This window comes from Schistocerca piceifrons, chromosome 5, assembly GCF_021461385.2.
Source record: "Schistocerca piceifrons isolate TAMUIC-IGC-003096 chromosome 5, iqSchPice1.1, whole genome shotgun sequence".
NCBI classification, from domain to species: Eukaryota; Metazoa; Arthropoda; class Insecta; order Orthoptera; family Acrididae; genus Schistocerca; species Schistocerca piceifrons.
The window spans coordinates 374710161-374727207 of NC_060142.1; the positions used below are offsets into that span (position 1 = coordinate 374710161).

The 17047-nt window shown below is 41.1% G+C and overlaps 2 protein-coding genes across 2 annotated transcripts in view; both read right to left on the reverse strand.

The window, feature by feature from the left end:
• Positions 1 to 10608, reverse strand: part of LOC124799311 (Down syndrome cell adhesion molecule-like protein Dscam2) — a 250854-nt gene extending 240246 nt beyond the window's left edge. Inside the window, exons 1-6 of the mRNA XM_047262898.1 lie at positions 10453 to 10608; positions 9026 to 9145; positions 8740 to 8913; positions 8342 to 8629; positions 1175 to 1471; positions 1030 to 1100 (exon numbers count right to left, since the gene is read on the reverse strand). Of these exons, the coding sequence (XP_047118854.1) occupies positions 1030 to 1100; positions 1175 to 1471; positions 8342 to 8629; positions 8740 to 8913; positions 9026 to 9145; positions 10453 to 10513 (1011 nt within the window). The 5' untranslated portion in view covers positions 10514 to 10608. The remainder of the gene's footprint in view (positions 1 to 1029; positions 1101 to 1174; positions 1472 to 8341; positions 8630 to 8739; positions 8914 to 9025; positions 9146 to 10452) is intronic.
• A 6402-nt stretch (positions 10609 to 17010) lies between these two features.
• The window catches only part of LOC124799002 (Down syndrome cell adhesion molecule-like protein Dscam2), a 126932-nt gene continuing 126895 nt past the window's right edge, over positions 17011 to 17047 (reverse strand). The window contains exon 9 of the mRNA XM_047262538.1: positions 17011 to 17027. Coding sequence (XP_047118494.1) covers positions 17011 to 17027 — 17 coding nt within the window. The remainder of the gene's footprint in view (positions 17028 to 17047) is intronic.

Genomic DNA, 17047 nt, shown 5'->3' on the forward strand with positions numbered 1-17047 from the left:
AAAGACTATTACAGTAATAATACTAATTATAAACTAACCTAAAACATTAATTAGAAGAGTTTATGTGAATACACTGTTCGCTGGATAAGTAGGAGACGCTCAATAGAAGGCTCTTCAGTCCGCAGCTCGTGGTCGTGTGGTAGCGTTCTCGCTTCCCGCGCCCGGATTCCCGGGTTCGATTCTCGGCAGGGTCAGGGATTTTCTCTGTCTCGTGATGACTGGGTGTAGTGTGATGTCCTTAGGTTAGTTAGGTTTAGGTAGTTCTAAGTTCTAGGGGACTGATGACCATAACTGTTAAGTACCATAGTGCCCAGAGCCATTTGAACCATTTTTTTTGCAAGCTCTTTAATTCAGTCTTAAAACTACAGCACATTAGCTATAACACATTTAGTATGTCCAGACAGGTTGAGTATCTGTATAAGCTCGTGTCTGTCTCCAATCTACACTAATGTCAATTCCTTGATATCTTTTTAGAGGTTCCTTTTGGTGCCTGTGGCATTTTCGTGCCTTTTTGCTACTTTTTTTTATTTTTTTTTTGGGGGGGGGGGAGAAATAATATTAAAATGTCAAATATCGTGATGATGTCTTTGCATTCCATAAAATCGATGGAAACAACGTTGAAGGCCCTGCCGCAAACGGTTTAGAACATCGCGGTAAACGTAAATCACCTTAAATAGACCCATATCTGACCCACAACGAATTGTACATTTCATCTTATTCCTTTGTGCCTCAGTGGATACCATTGCCGTTACTTTAACTACAAAGCAAGTGTGTGGTTCAAATAACTGATCTTAATCCCCACGAATGGTGAGCTGTGTTAGGAGACTAATAATAATAATTAACAATAATAATAATAATAATAATAATAATGATAATGATAATGATAATAAATAGTGGAACAATGGGTTTCGTTAGGGGGCTACTTGTGATAATGATATTAAAAATAAAGAGTGAATTTATGTGTCATGTTGGCTGGCTGTTTATCTGGTGTAATATTTGTTGTTTTTATTGCGTGAAGTAGATGTTTACCTTCCATCTGACTAACAGGGATTCAGGCATGGTGGCTTCGACTGAGATATCAATAGGCGGACCACTCGGAGCTGTAACACAGAATTCGTTTTAGATCAAACAAAAGATTTCCACTGATGAAAGCTGTTTAGAAATGAGACCTTACCTTCTTGCAAAGTGTAAGCAGTTGTTGGGTCGCTCGGGGCACTGGGTCCGACCTCGTTCACGGCCACGAGCCTCAGTTTGTACGCCGTGGCTGGTTTCAGTCCGCCTAGGCGCGCTGTGCGTGCGCTGCCTCCGACAGTGACGTTGTTCCATACATTTAAACTCGAGTCCTCCTCTTGGAACTGCACTATGTAGTGTGAAATCGGCGCGTGGCCCGAGTAGGGAGTGCCCCATGCGACGTTCACCCAACGGCTGTTAGTCTCCAAGACCTCAACTCGTCCTGGAGATTCAGGAGGCTCTGGAACAGATTTTCATTGTACGAGAGAACGTTCAATAAGAAACACAACACTTTTTTCTCAAAGCAGGATGGTTTTATTAATGATTTAAATACGTCATACCGTTCCCTATTTCATTTACCACTAGCAGACCCTAGCACCCCTGATTCCTTAAACAATCAAACTTACGTGTGTAAAACAGCTTGCAAAGTCTGATTACTTTACAGGTAAGTTAATATGTTAAGTGTTTAACATTAACCTGTAAGAAAGAAAAAGCTTAGACAAGGTTTAAAATTATGTTCGAAGTTCGTGGGAAGTCGTCCACTGCTATCATTATCAAATACTGGATGAATGTAGTCTAGGTCATTTTCACTTTGTTTCGTCCGCAGCTCGTGGTCTTGCAGTAGCGTTCTCGCTTCCCGCGCACGGGGTCCCGGGAATCAACGACTCAAACCAGACAGTCAGTGGTATAAAATAGCATAAAGCCATAAAGTTCATGGAATATATATATACAGTCTTGTCCACTTAGAATGGCCACATACAACTGGAGGGACGTGCTACACACCATAAGAGGTCTCTCCAGATAGCACGCGAATCGGAAATTAACAATCGACCAGAAAACAGACCTGATAAATGCGGCGATTCTGTCAAAAGCATGGTACCTGGCGCAAATCTTAAGCATACCGACAGAAATTGCGAGAGCACTAACGAGCGTAGTGTACTACCTCTTGTGGCGTCGAAATATATTCAAAGTGGCACAAGCAATGTGCTCGGCGCCAACGAAAGAAGGGGGACTAGGTCTAGTTGATATAAAGACCAAATGTGCAGCCCTTCTACTAAAACGAACGCTCGCCATCCAGGACAAAAATCCTGACAGCGTCACAACCAAGATAATTGGAAGATACAAGCCCGCATCAGAAGAAGTGCCGGTCGACACGAGGCACATTCCCTTCAGAATGCGACACGTCAGGCTGCACTACGCCAACAAAAGTTACGTTCTGAAAACCGTGGCGAACCCCAGCCACGGAACAGCCAAGAGAATATACTGGGCCCTCAGGGGGAAGCCGGCAAAAAACAAAATTGAACACAAACTCCCGCAATCCAATTGGAAATAAATATGGGGAAACGTCTCGCAAAACGTGTTGCCTAAACATGCGAAGGAGACGTGGTACAAAATAGTTAACAGAACAGTACCAACCAACCAAAGACTGGCGGAGATAAAACTCGTCGCAAGTGACAAGTGCGACGTATGTGCCATGACCGACACCCTCGAGCACCGATTCACCTGCGGGCATTCCATCAACATCTGGGAAGCGTGCCAGCAGAAGGTGGCCCACATCAACAGAACGGCGCTGGGAAGCATCACAGTGGAAGCAATCACCGCCCCAGACTGCAACCCATTTCCACGACCCAAGCGACTGGCGACTCTCTGGATCCTCGCCATGACGGCACACGCCATCGTAGCGCGGAGGCAGACCGACCAGCTGGCCTTCCTCATGGACCTCTGGGAGGAGAACAAGACGGCTCAGCAACACAGGCGCCACCGCGAGAACTTCAGAAACTTCCTGCAGATTCCACTGCAGACAGCGATCGCCAGAGTCCTCCCCAGCCTGTGGCTCTCAGCATTGCCACCAACCACGTCACGACACTCACCACAAGAATAACGTGTGCAGCGATAGTGAATAAATGCAACAGAAAAGATAAAGTGCTTTCTCCTCTCGTGTCAAATAATGAGGTATAGTAGTATAAAGCGTTTCCTCTTAGTGAAATCAGTGATGCAAAGTGCTTCTCACCAAACATCTGTCATGCTCGCAGCCAAAACAGTGTCAAAAGTATGCCCAGTAGTACTACCAGTTTTTTTAAATTATTTTTTTTCATTATTTGTACTGTATTGTCTAGGAGATAAGCATTTCTTAGTGGAAAGTGCCAAATACTCATAATTTTTTTTAAATGATTTCCTTTACTATGTGCCTATAGAATTATATTGTTTACTCACAAAAAAAGTTCGATTCCCGGCGGGGTCAGGGATTTCCTCTGCCTCATGATGGCTGGGTGTGTGTGTTCTTCATCATCATTGACACGCAACTCGCCGAAGTGGCGTCAACTACAACGGACTTTCAATACGGCAGCCAAACTTCCCCGCATCGGGCCTCCCGGCCAACAATGCCATACGATTATTCATTCACTGTTTTAAGCGACTATTTTTTCATGCACCTCAATATTTATGATGTCATATCTCCTGACTACGTGTCGCATAACCATATAATTTTGCAGACACATTAAGTGATATATGTGGATACTGTCTGCAGAACATGTTGCGAATCGAGTTAGTAATAACACAGTAATAAATTAAAATGTCATGCCTCATGCTCAAGTTTCACTGCAAGAATAATGGAACTGTAGTACGCAACAAACGTTTTCCATTTAATCATTTTCTGGAGATATCAGCAAGAGAACGTTTCATAAAGGTTTGATATTGTGTGTAAAGCTTGTTGATAGGCGCTAAGTGCTCTCATTCTCAAATAGTGGATAAATGCAACATGGGTACTTTTGCCTGCCATGTGTTACGCTGCCTGAAGACACATACTCAATTTCTAGCTGTAATACTTGTCTTACTGTATTAAACCTTTAATGTAAGATTATACCTCTTAATGAGGAGATAATGACAGCATTTTAAATTTTTAAAATCGGTCAGTAATTACATGAAATACTGGAAATAACGTTTTTGTTGCCCATGAGGGCCATTAAACAGGCAACCTGCATCTAGAAGGTGTCAGGTAAGGCTTTTAGTAACATAAAACACTATTTTTCAACACGATCTCCGTTCATCTCTATGGCCTTCGCCCCATTAATGTGAGAGCCTGTATGTCGTCATGGTAGCACTGTTTCAGTGAGGGTTATCAGCTAAGTTCTTGTTAGTTCTTGCTGAATCACTAACTTACCCATAATTGCTGCTATGTTTCGAGTCCATCCTTCAGTGGACATAAAAGACGGAAGGTACAAGGTGCGAGATCTGGGCTGCAGGACGGATGAGGCAAAACAATCCTCAAAACAGTGAAGCAGCTCGGCATAGATGATCCTTCTTTACGCTTCATGCTCCTCCGTAGGTTTAGAGAACCCAGCGACCAGGAACCTTTGTATACGCTAACTTGTGCACAAGTGTGTCAACGGTACCAAGCTGCTTGATTGTTATTTGTTGATCACCGCGAATAATAGTGCCCGCACTTCGCAACACTGCAGGCGTCACAGCTGTGTGGGACCAGTCTGCTAATGGGAGATCAGATTCCCCTCTCCATAGTTTGTTGACGGCGGACGGTTTTTGCCCAGAGATTTATCGTGCTATTATCCACAGCTTGGTGTCCGTAAATATTCTATGAACGCCTGTGAATATTTTTGATGATCCGGTTTTCCACGAAAAGAAATTCAGTACTCCTCTTTGCTTGGACACTCCCTGCCGCCGTTGGATAAGCAGCAGCCAGCAGCAAGTCACACTTTTAGCTCACTTATTTGTTTTATAGTTTAATTCTTAATTTATTTGCGTGTTTTTGGGTTCGTGCATAGTTTAATTCACAAATTTCGGGCGTATTATTGTATTTGAGAGTTGTAGCATCGCGCTTTAGTACCCGTATAGTGTAAATTTGCTTAGTCGTCAGTCATCTGTTTGTTTTGAACGGCTTGTGAGATAAAAGAGAGGAAAAAAAATTGTTAGGGATGGATAGGGACTGAGCCTGTTGTGTACGGATTCAGGGGGAATTGGCCACCGTCCGTAAACAGCTGGAAGATGTGTTGGCCGTGGTCGACATGCTCCAGGCTATTGCCCTGGGCCGCGGTGACTTTGAGACACCCGAGGCGAGCGCTTTGGTGTCTCTGGAAGCTGTAGCATCGCCTGCGATCTCCTGATGCCACTGCGCCCTCGGATTCGGACGTCCCTGCCGGTCGAAATGGTTCAAATGGCTCTGAGCACTATGGGACTTAATATCTATGGTCATCAGTCCCCTAGAACTTAGAACTACTTAAACCTAACTAACCTAAGGACAGCACACAACACCCAGCCATCACGAGGCAGAGAAAATCCCTGACCCCGCCGGGAATCGAGCCCGGGAACCCGGGCGTGGGAAGCGAGAACGCTACCGCACGACCACGAGATGCGGGCTAATCCCTGCCGGTCGACACTTGCCTGACGGCGATTGGCGAACTGTGGCGGGGTCGTGAATCGCTGGGCGGAAGGCGGAAGTTAGTGCTGGCCGCAAGGCTGTACCTTTACGCCTTCGTAACAGGTTTGAGGTACTGCCCACTGCTGAAAGTACTTCTGAGCCAGCAAGGGCGGCCTCGCCTGTTGCGGCAGTGGCCGGTCTTCTTCAGAGGTCCGGACAAGCGCAAAGGGTTGGATAGCTTGTCATTGGGAGCTCCAATGTTAGGCGGGGGATGAAGCCCATTAGGGATATGGCAGCTAAGGAAGGGGAGAAAGACAATGTGCACTCCGTGTGCATACCGGAGGGAGTCATCCAAGATGTGGAAAGGGTCCTTCCGGATACCATGAAGGGTACAGGGTGCAGCCAACTGCAGGTGGTGGCTCATGTCGGCACTAATGACATGTGACGCTATGGTTCGGAAGAGATTCTCTCTGGTTTCCGGAGGCTGTCTGAGTTCGTGAAGACTGCCAGTCTTGCTAGCAACATGAAAGCAGAGCTCACCATCTACAGCATCGATGACAGGACCGATTGCGTACCTTTGGTACAGAGCCGAGTGGAGGGTCTGAATCAGAGGCTCAGACTGTTCTACGACCGTGTAGGCTGCAGATTCCCCGACTTGCGCCATAAGGTGGTGGGGTTTCGGGTTCCGCTAAATAGGTCAGGCGGCTACACGGGTAGCAGGGGCTCTGTGGCGTCGACTAGTGGTTTTTTTTAGGTTAGACAGTCTTGGGAAAGATCAAAAAGGCCTCCAGTCTCAAAGGGTACAGGGCAAAGAAACGACGAGAATCGACCAAGCAACAGTCGGTATTGTTGTTGTACATTGTCTTAGCTGTGCTGAAAAAGTACCAGAGCTTCAAGCGCTGATGGAAAGCACTGAAGCTGAAATCGTTATAGGAACAGAAAGCTGGCTAAAGCCAGAGATAGATTCTGCCGAATTTTTACAGAGGCGCAAACCGTGTTCGGAAAGGATAGATCAAATAACGTAGGTGGTGGTGTGTTTGTGTCTGTTGGTAGCAGTTTATTTTGTAGTGAAGTTGAAATAGATAGTTCCTGTGAATTACTGTTGGTGGAGGTTATACTCAACAGCCGTACCAAAATAATAATTGGCTCCTTTTACCGACTACCCGACTCAGATGATATAATACCTGAACGCTTTAAAGAAAACTTGAATCTCATTACAAATAAGTACCCCACTCATACAGTTATAATTGGTGGAGACCTCAATCTACCCACGATTTGTTGGCGAAAATACATGTTCAAAGCCGGTGGTAGACAGAAAACGTCTTCCCAAATTGTACTAAATGATTTCTCTGAGAATTACTTTGAACAATTAGTTCATGAGCCCACACGAATTGTAAATGGTTGCGAAAACACACTTGACCTCTTAGCCACAAATAATGCTGATCTAATAGAGAGCGTCGTGACGGATACAGGGATTAGTGAACACAAGGTCATTGTAGCGAGGCTCAAAACCATATCACCCAAAACCACTATAAAAAAACGCAAAATATATCTATTTAAAACAGCAGATAAAAATTCGCTTGATGACTTCTTAAGAGAGAGTCTCCATTCCTTCCAAGCTAATTATGTAAGTGTAGACCAGATATGGCTCAAATTCAGAGATAGAGTATCGACAGCAATAGATACATTCATACCGCATAAGCTAATAAGAAATGGGACTGATCCACCATGGTACACAAAACACGTCAGAACACTGTTGCGGAAGCAACGAAAATAGCATGCCAAATTCAGAAGAACGCAAAATCCCCGAGACTGGCTAAGTTTCACGGAAGCTCGAAATTTAGTGCGGACGTCAATACGAGATGCTTTTAATAGTTTCCACAATGAAACATTGTGTCAACATATGGTGGAAAACCTAAAGAGATTCTGGTCGTATGTAAAGAACACCAGTAGCAATAAAACAGTTGATACCGTCTCATAGCGATGGTAATGTTACCGATGATGGTGCCACTAAAGCGGAGTTACTAAATACAGTTTTCCTTAATTCGTTCACGAAAGAAGACGAAGTAAATATTCCAGAATTCGAAACCAGAACAGCTGTTAGCATGAGTTAGGTGTTGCGAAACAACTCAAATCACTTAAGAAACGCAAGTCTTCAGGCCCAGATGGTATACCAATCAGGTTCCTTTCAGAGTATACAGACACAATAGCGCCTTTCTTAGCAATCGTGTACAACCGCTCACTTGACGAAAGGTCTGTTCTTAAAGAATGGAAAGTAGCACAGGTCACACCAATATTCAAGAAAGGAAATAGGAGTAACCCATTGAATTACAGACCCATATCACTAACCTCAATTTGCAGTATGATTTTGGAGCATATACTGTATTCGAACATTATGAATCATCTCGAAGAAAATTACTTAGATATATCTTTAACAGTCCGTGTAGCCCTTCGTCATTATTCCTGAATTGTGCAGGCCCCTCGAGTGAAAGGTGTTGAGATAAATAATGATTTGCTTAGTATGTGTAGTATCGTGTCTCTGGCTAGATAGTTATACAAGGTGGACCATTTTAATCCACAGTGAGGAATAACTCGGTATAGAGATGAGATACAGCAAAATGTTTTAGATAAAAATTGTAGGTAGCAAAGAACTCCAAACGCTTGATTCTTTTGAAACGTACTTATAACATGAATTATTACATGCAAATAAGTGCTGTTGCGTGAATGTCAGATATATACCTTTCACAGTCAGATAAATTGTCATTTCATCCTGTCCAAATTCATTCGTTGCAGAGCATCGATAAGGTCCAGCATCTCTCCGACTGAGATCTTCTAGGTGAAGTTCTGCAGCGATACCATTGGGTATCTGCCTCTCTAACGTTTGTGTGTGGCTTGGTGTTAATGACCGATGAGATGCTGTCCATGATATTCGAAGTGGAAGGTCACCTTCAGCCTCACACGTTAGGACTGTGGCTTCTCCAGCAGTGCCGCTCTGATTCATGGCCCTAGAGCGAAAATGTGCTGGCACTGTGAAAGGAAAACAGTGTAAGTTATCAGATATTGTTCTCTTAGAACTAAATACAGCGACTGGAAAATGTACTCCCAACAGTGGTTAAGACTTTTACTCAGCTGCTTACCATTAACTCGTAAGTAGACAACCTTTCTCAGTTCAGGACCAATACCGTTGCTAGCTTGACATGTGTAATGACCTTCGTGACTTGGATCCGCTGCTCTGATTATAACTGACCCATTAGAAGAAATTATCATTCTTTGTCCTGTTTCCAAGGGTATGTCTTCCATTGGTTGGCCACCTTGCAGGGGGAGAAATAATTCAGTGAGACTGAAAATTGTAGAATTTTTTTGTGACTAGACATTAATCATTTAATATAAATGTTTCATGGAAGGACGTGTGGCATAACAAACCTTTGGCTTTCATCCAGGTGATGGTAGGAACCGGAAAACCATTGGCTTGACAGTGAAGCGAAACAGGGTGCTGATACAGCACTGATACGTCTTGAGGCTCTATCAACCATGTTGGAGCAACTGAAATCAGTAATACGTGATACTTTAAGTGACTATGAATATTTTCTCAGAAATGCATAAAAGAACACATCATAACATTTTTCTTCTTTTGTAACGTTAATAGGATGCTCTTTTATGAATGACGCTGACATTGAAAATTAGAGGGAATTTTAAGCCTGTACCTATATTTTCCTTTAGCTTGATATGCCATTACGATTTTTCAAACAGCGTTGTTAGTGGTAGCCACGAAAAATAAAGAAAATAATATATTTTATTCTAGTCCTATGAGCAAATAATCATTATGTTATGTCGATTAATCATTTTAATTGTCAAACTCGTTAATCTGCAATGTTACGTACAAAAAATATGTGAATTTCACATTCCTTCGAGAGTAAATGTTAAACTTAAGTTTCTGTACCATACAGTTTGAACTCGTTGAGTCTGTAAGCGCAAGCGAACTTAAGAGTGTCACAAGAGCTTAGTAACCATCATATGTAAGTAGACACATTTAATTAAGAGTAGTTGTGTAAAAAGCTGTATTTCGGCATTATAAGATACATCTTAGCGTTTATTTCAGTCAATCACCATGTAGTGTCATATACCCTAAACGACAGAGTTAGGAAACACACCATGCACGTAAACAGGAAGTATCACGTGTCTGTATTTAGTTCAATGAAAACTAGTTAGACTTTTACTTCAAGATGGAAGAATACTACAGGAACGTCTCAAGTGAATTTAATAATTGGCAATGAAAAAATACTGTCTCATAGCCATTTTGTGGTAACCAAGTGAAATACTGTAAGTAAGATGTGATTTTTGAGTTTCTCCCGGCGTATTTGATAATCAGAATATCCACGGGTGTACTGCCGGTCTACAGTGTCCAACGGGCACAATATTTCGGCGATCATACATGTCGCCATCATCAGGTGAACTGACGGACTGAGCTCCTGTGAACGTGCCGGCACGGAGATCCGTCGGTTCACCTGATGATGGCGACATGTATGATCGCCGAAATATTGTGCCCGTTGGACACTGTAGACCGGCAGTACACCCGTGGATATTTTGATTACTGTAAGTAAGTTTAGAAAAAAATGTAGGCTTTAAAAGAAACTTGTTTCATTTTCATTTTGCTCACATTAAAACTATATATGCGCTTGTTAACACGTAAAACTGAAAGAATTGGGAAAGTTTTCAAACAATACAATTTTCATTGTGTTTTGGAAGCACATCGAAAATAAGAATAATGTTATTTCTTACAGTAAAGATTGAAGCACAGGAGTCTGAGGGCATCCTTGTTTGCTTGTACACAGAACGACACGAAAACTCACCTCTGACAATGAGCCTGGTCGTGTAGTTGGCCACGGCAGCTGCGTTGCTCGCTATGCACATGTAGTGGCCGGAGTGTCGAGCGGCCAGGTTGGAGAACAACAGGTTGCTGACAAACTCATGCTGCTGCTCGTGAACATCGGCCTCCTGTGGAAGCGGCCCTCCGTCTTTCCGCCATGTAATGGTGATCGGTAAGTCACCAGATATGATGCTGCAAGAAACTTGTGCTCTCATGCCCTCTTGCAGGTTGCTGGGAAACTGGAATGGAGCAATTTGAGGTGGCTCTGGAATGTAAGTAACATATACTCTGTTACAGGCTAGGATAAACAGTTAGGCGTGTTTATCACAGAGACATTCAATCTAAAATTTTACTGTACTTCTGGTGAAGAGACATAATTCGAAACCGCATACCGGTGCGTCAAGGAAATTACTTGTGACTTTTTAGAAAAGGATTCTCGTCACTCTGGTACTTAGTCAACAAACTTTCCTCTTGAGGCTAGCATTGTTATTTAAGACATTCACAGCTAAAACTCCGCGCATACAGTATTAGGTTAAAGAGCATTAAACAAAACAGTATTGAAGATATAAGTTATTATTATGTAAAAAAGTGAGAGAACATTATGTGTTTTACCAATTGCTTCAGAAACAAAACTCGATCCACCCTTGTACTCTGTATCGAAAGGAACTATCTTGATGTTATTTCCGGAAAAAATCTGTCTCAACTATCTGGTTTGGCATCTTGTGTGCGTACTGAGAAGAGAGTTATATTTCTGAGTCACAAATGGGATCTAATGTTCGTGTCAGTAACGCTGTATAATGGCATACGTCACCTGATTAGGTGTAAACATTGGAAATTACTTTGATTCTTCGGAAACTTCAATTTTACAACATATTCATCGTCTCTAACCTGGTTTGATTCTGCAGCTTCTTTTGGCTATTAGTCTGCCTTGTCCAGTTTGTTCCCTCTGTTTGGTGGCGAGAGTTGATGATAAGTCTTCAGTTTCATCAGTTCTACATCGGTTCTACCTCTTAAGGTTTTCATCTCTTGAGTATTAGTTTTGTGTAATTTATTTAAATTAGAAATAAACTTTACGAAGAAAATTGTTAGTTTCTTTCACTAAGTATATGAAAAATAATAACTGCAGTTATTATTGGAAATGCGGACTCTTTGCCATCTTCTGGTGAATATGCTGGTCTCCGTGTGTACATCAACCGTTGGATTCAGTCTGGTTATCACATAGTCCCACTTGGGATTCCATTTAGATACGAAATGAAAAACCTAGACGTTCACTATCACAGTTTTAAGAAAAATGGTCTCAGCACAACTAACTGAAGTTTTTGCACTTACGTTAATCTTTATAGATCACACTTTGCTCACGTGTTTACTGATGGCTCTCGATATCAAAATATGTCAGTAGTGCCTTATGCATTATTAACCTCCAAGCAGAGGGCTGGTAAGCATTTTCGACTGCATGCACATTGCTCTGCTTTTGCTGCAGAAGCGACAGCAATACGAGATGCTTTAAAATTTGGTCACTGTTCTGGTCTTCAGAACCTATTTATTGTATCAGACTCAAAAAGTTGGTTACAGTTCATTGAGAACCAAAGTGGAACAGTAAAAAGAACATCAAAATTCCGGTAGCTTTACAAGAAAAGCTACAGAGCAAAAGACGAGGCATGTGTTTCCTCTTTATCTAGGTCTCACCTTGTGTAGTCCTTGTTTACGATGACTAGATAGAGAAGTTTGCGAAGAAAGCTTGTGTTCCTGGCGGCCCAATAATGATCTCCTTTCTGCCACGCTCTGGTTTAAAGAGCTCATGACAAAAATCTCCAGGGAGGAATGGGAATATGATTGGCGCTTTGCATTCTCTGTTACAGTTCAAGATAATGCTGCGATTCAACTCATAAATTCACACTGGTTTCGAAAAACTCAGATCTGCAAGAACTGGCGATTACCCAGTTAAGAGAATAATACCAACAACGGCTCAACTTCTCCCCACTTATACCGCATAAGGGTTAAGGGCAATCTCCTCTGTGAATACAAGAAGAGAGAAGAAGTAGACGTAAACTACTTGTTGTTTTCCACAAAAGATTTGTATGAAGAAGGGCAAAAATGTTGACTCCTGAAACCTGTGAAATTATAGGTTCCCCTCCCAACAACTACGCCAGTTCCATTGCTGCATAAATATATCCAATTATATAAAGCCCTTTGTGGTTTCGTAATGAGCAATAAACTGTATTTATAAAATTTAGTGCATCATCAGATGTTACATTAACGATTTAATATCCTATTGAATGGCTGCCAACTCTGTTCTGTCCCCTTTTTGTATTTTCTTTCAGATACAGTTGGTATCATGTTACATTTTTAGCTAAATTACTATGTATCTACCTGAATTCTGTACAATGTTCTTAAATTATTGTGCAGATTCTTTCTGTTGTGGTATTTCTACGTGAATATTTTATATTTGTACAAACTTTTTGGCGGCAAGACGCAATGAATCAAAACCAATAAAAGTAAATAATCGAAACCAAATAATTAGAGAAGCAAAAAGTCATACAATCAGCTAAAATAGTAATATACTGCCCTAAAATTTTTTCGACATGTTTCAAATGGCTCTGAGCACTGTGGGAGTTAACTTCTGAGGTCATCAGTCGCCCAGAACTTAGAACTACTTAAACCAAACTAACCTAAGGACATCATACACATCCATGCCCGAGGCAGGATTCGAACCTGCCGGCGTAGCGGTCGCGCGGTTCCAGACTGTAGCTTTCTCGACATCCATAACCGTCATTCCAATCGACGTGTTAGGCCGTTTGGATTTCTTCACTGTTCATTTACAGTGTGTCTGGTTTTCGAATAATCGAGGAAGAAACAACAAAGAAAGAGAGAGAAAGAATCAGAAGAGGAAACTGTTAGCTCTGTGTCAGAACTACTTACTTTTCTAACACTGCTTTTCATGGTTACACTAGGAATTTATAGCAAATCGGTAAGTGTTATTATATATTGTGTTAGATATGATATTGTAAATAAAAATATGACCAAAAATTTTAAAACGTGAGTTAAGGGTTTGTCCACTAAACAAGAAATATTGACCATTATGCTTAGATTAACTTGATACAGCACTTTCCTGTATCTCCTTCATTAAACATTAATTTTAGAAGACTTATCAAAACATTCTTGACATGATTACTTTTTTTCTATTTCCACTGCGGTGGGGAAAATGTACTAATCTTCCACGGAGGTAGTTATAACAAACGACTCTTGTTCATGGGCTACTTCAACAGTCTGTACATCATAGTACTACACTTAGATATCCCCCCCCCCCCCCCTCAATGAATAGCTCAAATCACTGTGTATTGTAGGCACTGTGAAACGCATTAATATGAGTAAGGGCTGGCTGTGAAAAACGCCATCAAAAGGAAACAGATAGTAAAATTTACTCTGTACCTGCCTCTTTCTTTCGTTTGGAACTCAGGCCTCATTTTAACAGTTATTAGGTTTGCTATTTATCATGAAAAAATGGAATACCCTTTAGGTGCAACGTGTAAAATTTTCGTAGTACCCCCAATACTATGCGCTGTATGTTTTGTGCTCCAGAAATGTGGCCTAAAGAAGTCTTGTTGGGCTGATACGTTCATTGTACCTCTAATTTATGAAATAGTGCGATAATTTCTGAGACTTTAATATACACAGCAGTTTTTTGTCTTATTGTGTACATTGTATATATATAAAAATGATCAGAAAGAAACGATTGAAATGTAAGTACTGTATATAAAACGATCAGAAAGAAAATATAAATATTGTATAAAAAAGTAACAAATGTATCTAGAAACAAAATGGGAAATGTAGTACGTAAGTTCTTCTTCACCATATAAATATATTACGTACAACGTTTCCCATTTTGTTTCTAGATACATTTGTTACTCTTTTATACAATACTTACATTTTCTTTCTGGTCGTTTTATGTACAGTACTTACATTTCAATCATATCTTTCTGATCATTTTTATATATAAAATATACACAATAAGCTGTTTAGATTATGTCTCAGACATTATCGCACTACTTCATAAATTACAGTTGCAAGGAACGTATCAGCCCAATAAGACTGCTTTTGGCCACATTTCTGGAGCACAAAACATACCCCGCGTAGTATTGGGAGTACTACGAAAATTTTACACGTAGCACCTAAAGGAATGCGATTAAATATACTTGAAGAACGGAAATATTTAGATGGAAGATAAAAGACGAACAGTTCCAATTTAAATACAATAATTTTTTGCTCTTTTTGAAAATGATTCATGACACAGTAAAGCAATTAGCTTGTAAGCATCGGTAATTTATAAAATAGTAACAAATGTCTGAGACCTTTGTCAATACAGTATTTATGTATTGAGTTGTAAGATCGGTTTGGATTCTGAAGAAATGTAGGATCACGTGAAGCAATGCTGACTCTATGACTTATCCTACAAGATAGGTTCAGGAAAGGAAAACCTATGTTTACAGCGTTTGTAGACCTAGAGAAATCCTTGAACGAAGTTGGCTGAAATGCTCTCTTTGAAGTTCTGAAGGTAGGAGGAGTAAAATAAAGGGAGTGAAAGGCTATTTAGCCTTTCACTCCCTTTATTTTACTCCTCCTACAACTTGTACAGAAACTAGATGGCAGTTATAACAGTCGACGGGGATGAAAGGGGAGCAATGGTAGAGAAAGAAGTGAGACAGAGTTGTAGCTTATCCCCGATGTTATTCAATCTGTATACTGAACAAGCAGTAAACGAAACCAGAGAAAATTTTGGAGTAGGAATTAAAGTTCAGGGAGAAGAAATAGAAACTTTGAGGTTTGCCGATGACATTGTAATTCTGTCAGAAGTTGAAGGGAATCGACGGTGTCTTGAAAGGAGGATATAAGATGAACAACAACAAAAACAAACCAAGGATAATGAAATGCAGTCAAATTAAATCAGGGTATTAGATTTGGAAACGAGACACCTACAGTAGTAGATGAGTTTTGCTATTTGGGCAGCAAAGTAAATGATTAAGGCCGAAGTTGAGAGGATATAATATGTAGACTGGCAATGGCAAGAAAAGCATTTCTGAAGAAGAGGATCTGTTAACATCGAATATAGATTTATGTATTAGGAAGTCTTTTATGAAGGCAATTGTCTAGAGTGTAGTCATATATGGAAGTCAAAGACGGGCGATAAACAGTTTGGACAAAAAGAGAATAGAAGCTTTCGAAATGGGGTGCTACAGAAAAATGTTGGAGATTAGATGGGTAGATCACGTAGCTAATGAGGAGGTACCGAATAGAAGGAAATTTGTGTCACAACTTAACCAAAAGAAGGGATCAGCTGATAGGAAACAATGTGAGGCATCAAGGGATCGCCAATTTAGTATTGGAGGGAAGTGTAGGGGGTTAAAATCGTAGAGGGAGACCAAGAGATGAATACTGTAAGCAGATTAACAAGGATGTAGGTTGCAGTAGTTATTCGGAGATGAACATATTCGCACAGGATTGAGTACCATGGAGAACTGCATCAAAACAGTCTACGCACTGAAGACCACAACAATAACATTATTATCTCTGAGAGACAGGGCAAGTGAACACACAATAAACAATTGACCGCGCCTATCAGATTTTTATGAATAAACGACTCTAGACACCTATCGAAATTTGCATGCATCAGGACAATGGTAATACAGTAACTGTTATGTCTTCCTTTGCAGGCAGTGTGGTTCTTTAGTGGATGCAGGAGCGAGGAACAGATCCTGTTCATGAACCGGGAATTCAGATGTTAATTTATTCTACATCCAATATCAAATAGTAAAAATAATACATAACTTTGGTACGGTATTCGTAACTTCAGTTGCTAACATTGGATTAGAATGTAGAAGTATATACAGATACAAAAGATTTACAAATCTGTCAGTCTCCAGTACGATGTCTGTTCGGAAGATGTCGAGTCCCGGCCACTGTGAAAGTCTGTAAATGTTATTCAACTGGCAAGCACACAAAATGGGGCCAGTGGAAGAATGTTCGAACTTAAGTACAACAGCTGCTGTAGCTCCGAAGAGGAGATGCTTGCATCTCATTGGCAGCGTCCTCGTACCGCGGGGGGGGGGGGGGCCGTGGGAAACGCGGCAGGGTAACTGGCGGCTCGCGTATTTTGAAGTGCTGCCGACCGGATGTAAAACAAATGCATTATGTCCAATGGAACACTACACAAGCAGAGGTGTCATAAAAGTGCTGTGATCTGTGCATACAAAATATTTGAAAATGCTGTATTTCATGTTTTGACTAATAACATCGTACCTTCTAATATAAGTAATGGTTTGAGAATAAATGAAAACGTTCGAAGCTACTCACTAACAAAAATATTATTCGGAATTTTGACAAAAAACTTAATTAATAAATTACATCCGTAAGTACTTTCCTATTTGCAATGCCTAAATGCATGTATTTCAGATAGGGACATTGGGTAGTTGAGCAGTCAAGAGAAACAGTCGAAAGTAGGTAGCTGAAAGTATAGTAACCCACGTTTCATACCAACATGAATGCCTTAAGCCTGATTGCACACTGTGTGCACACACTGTGCA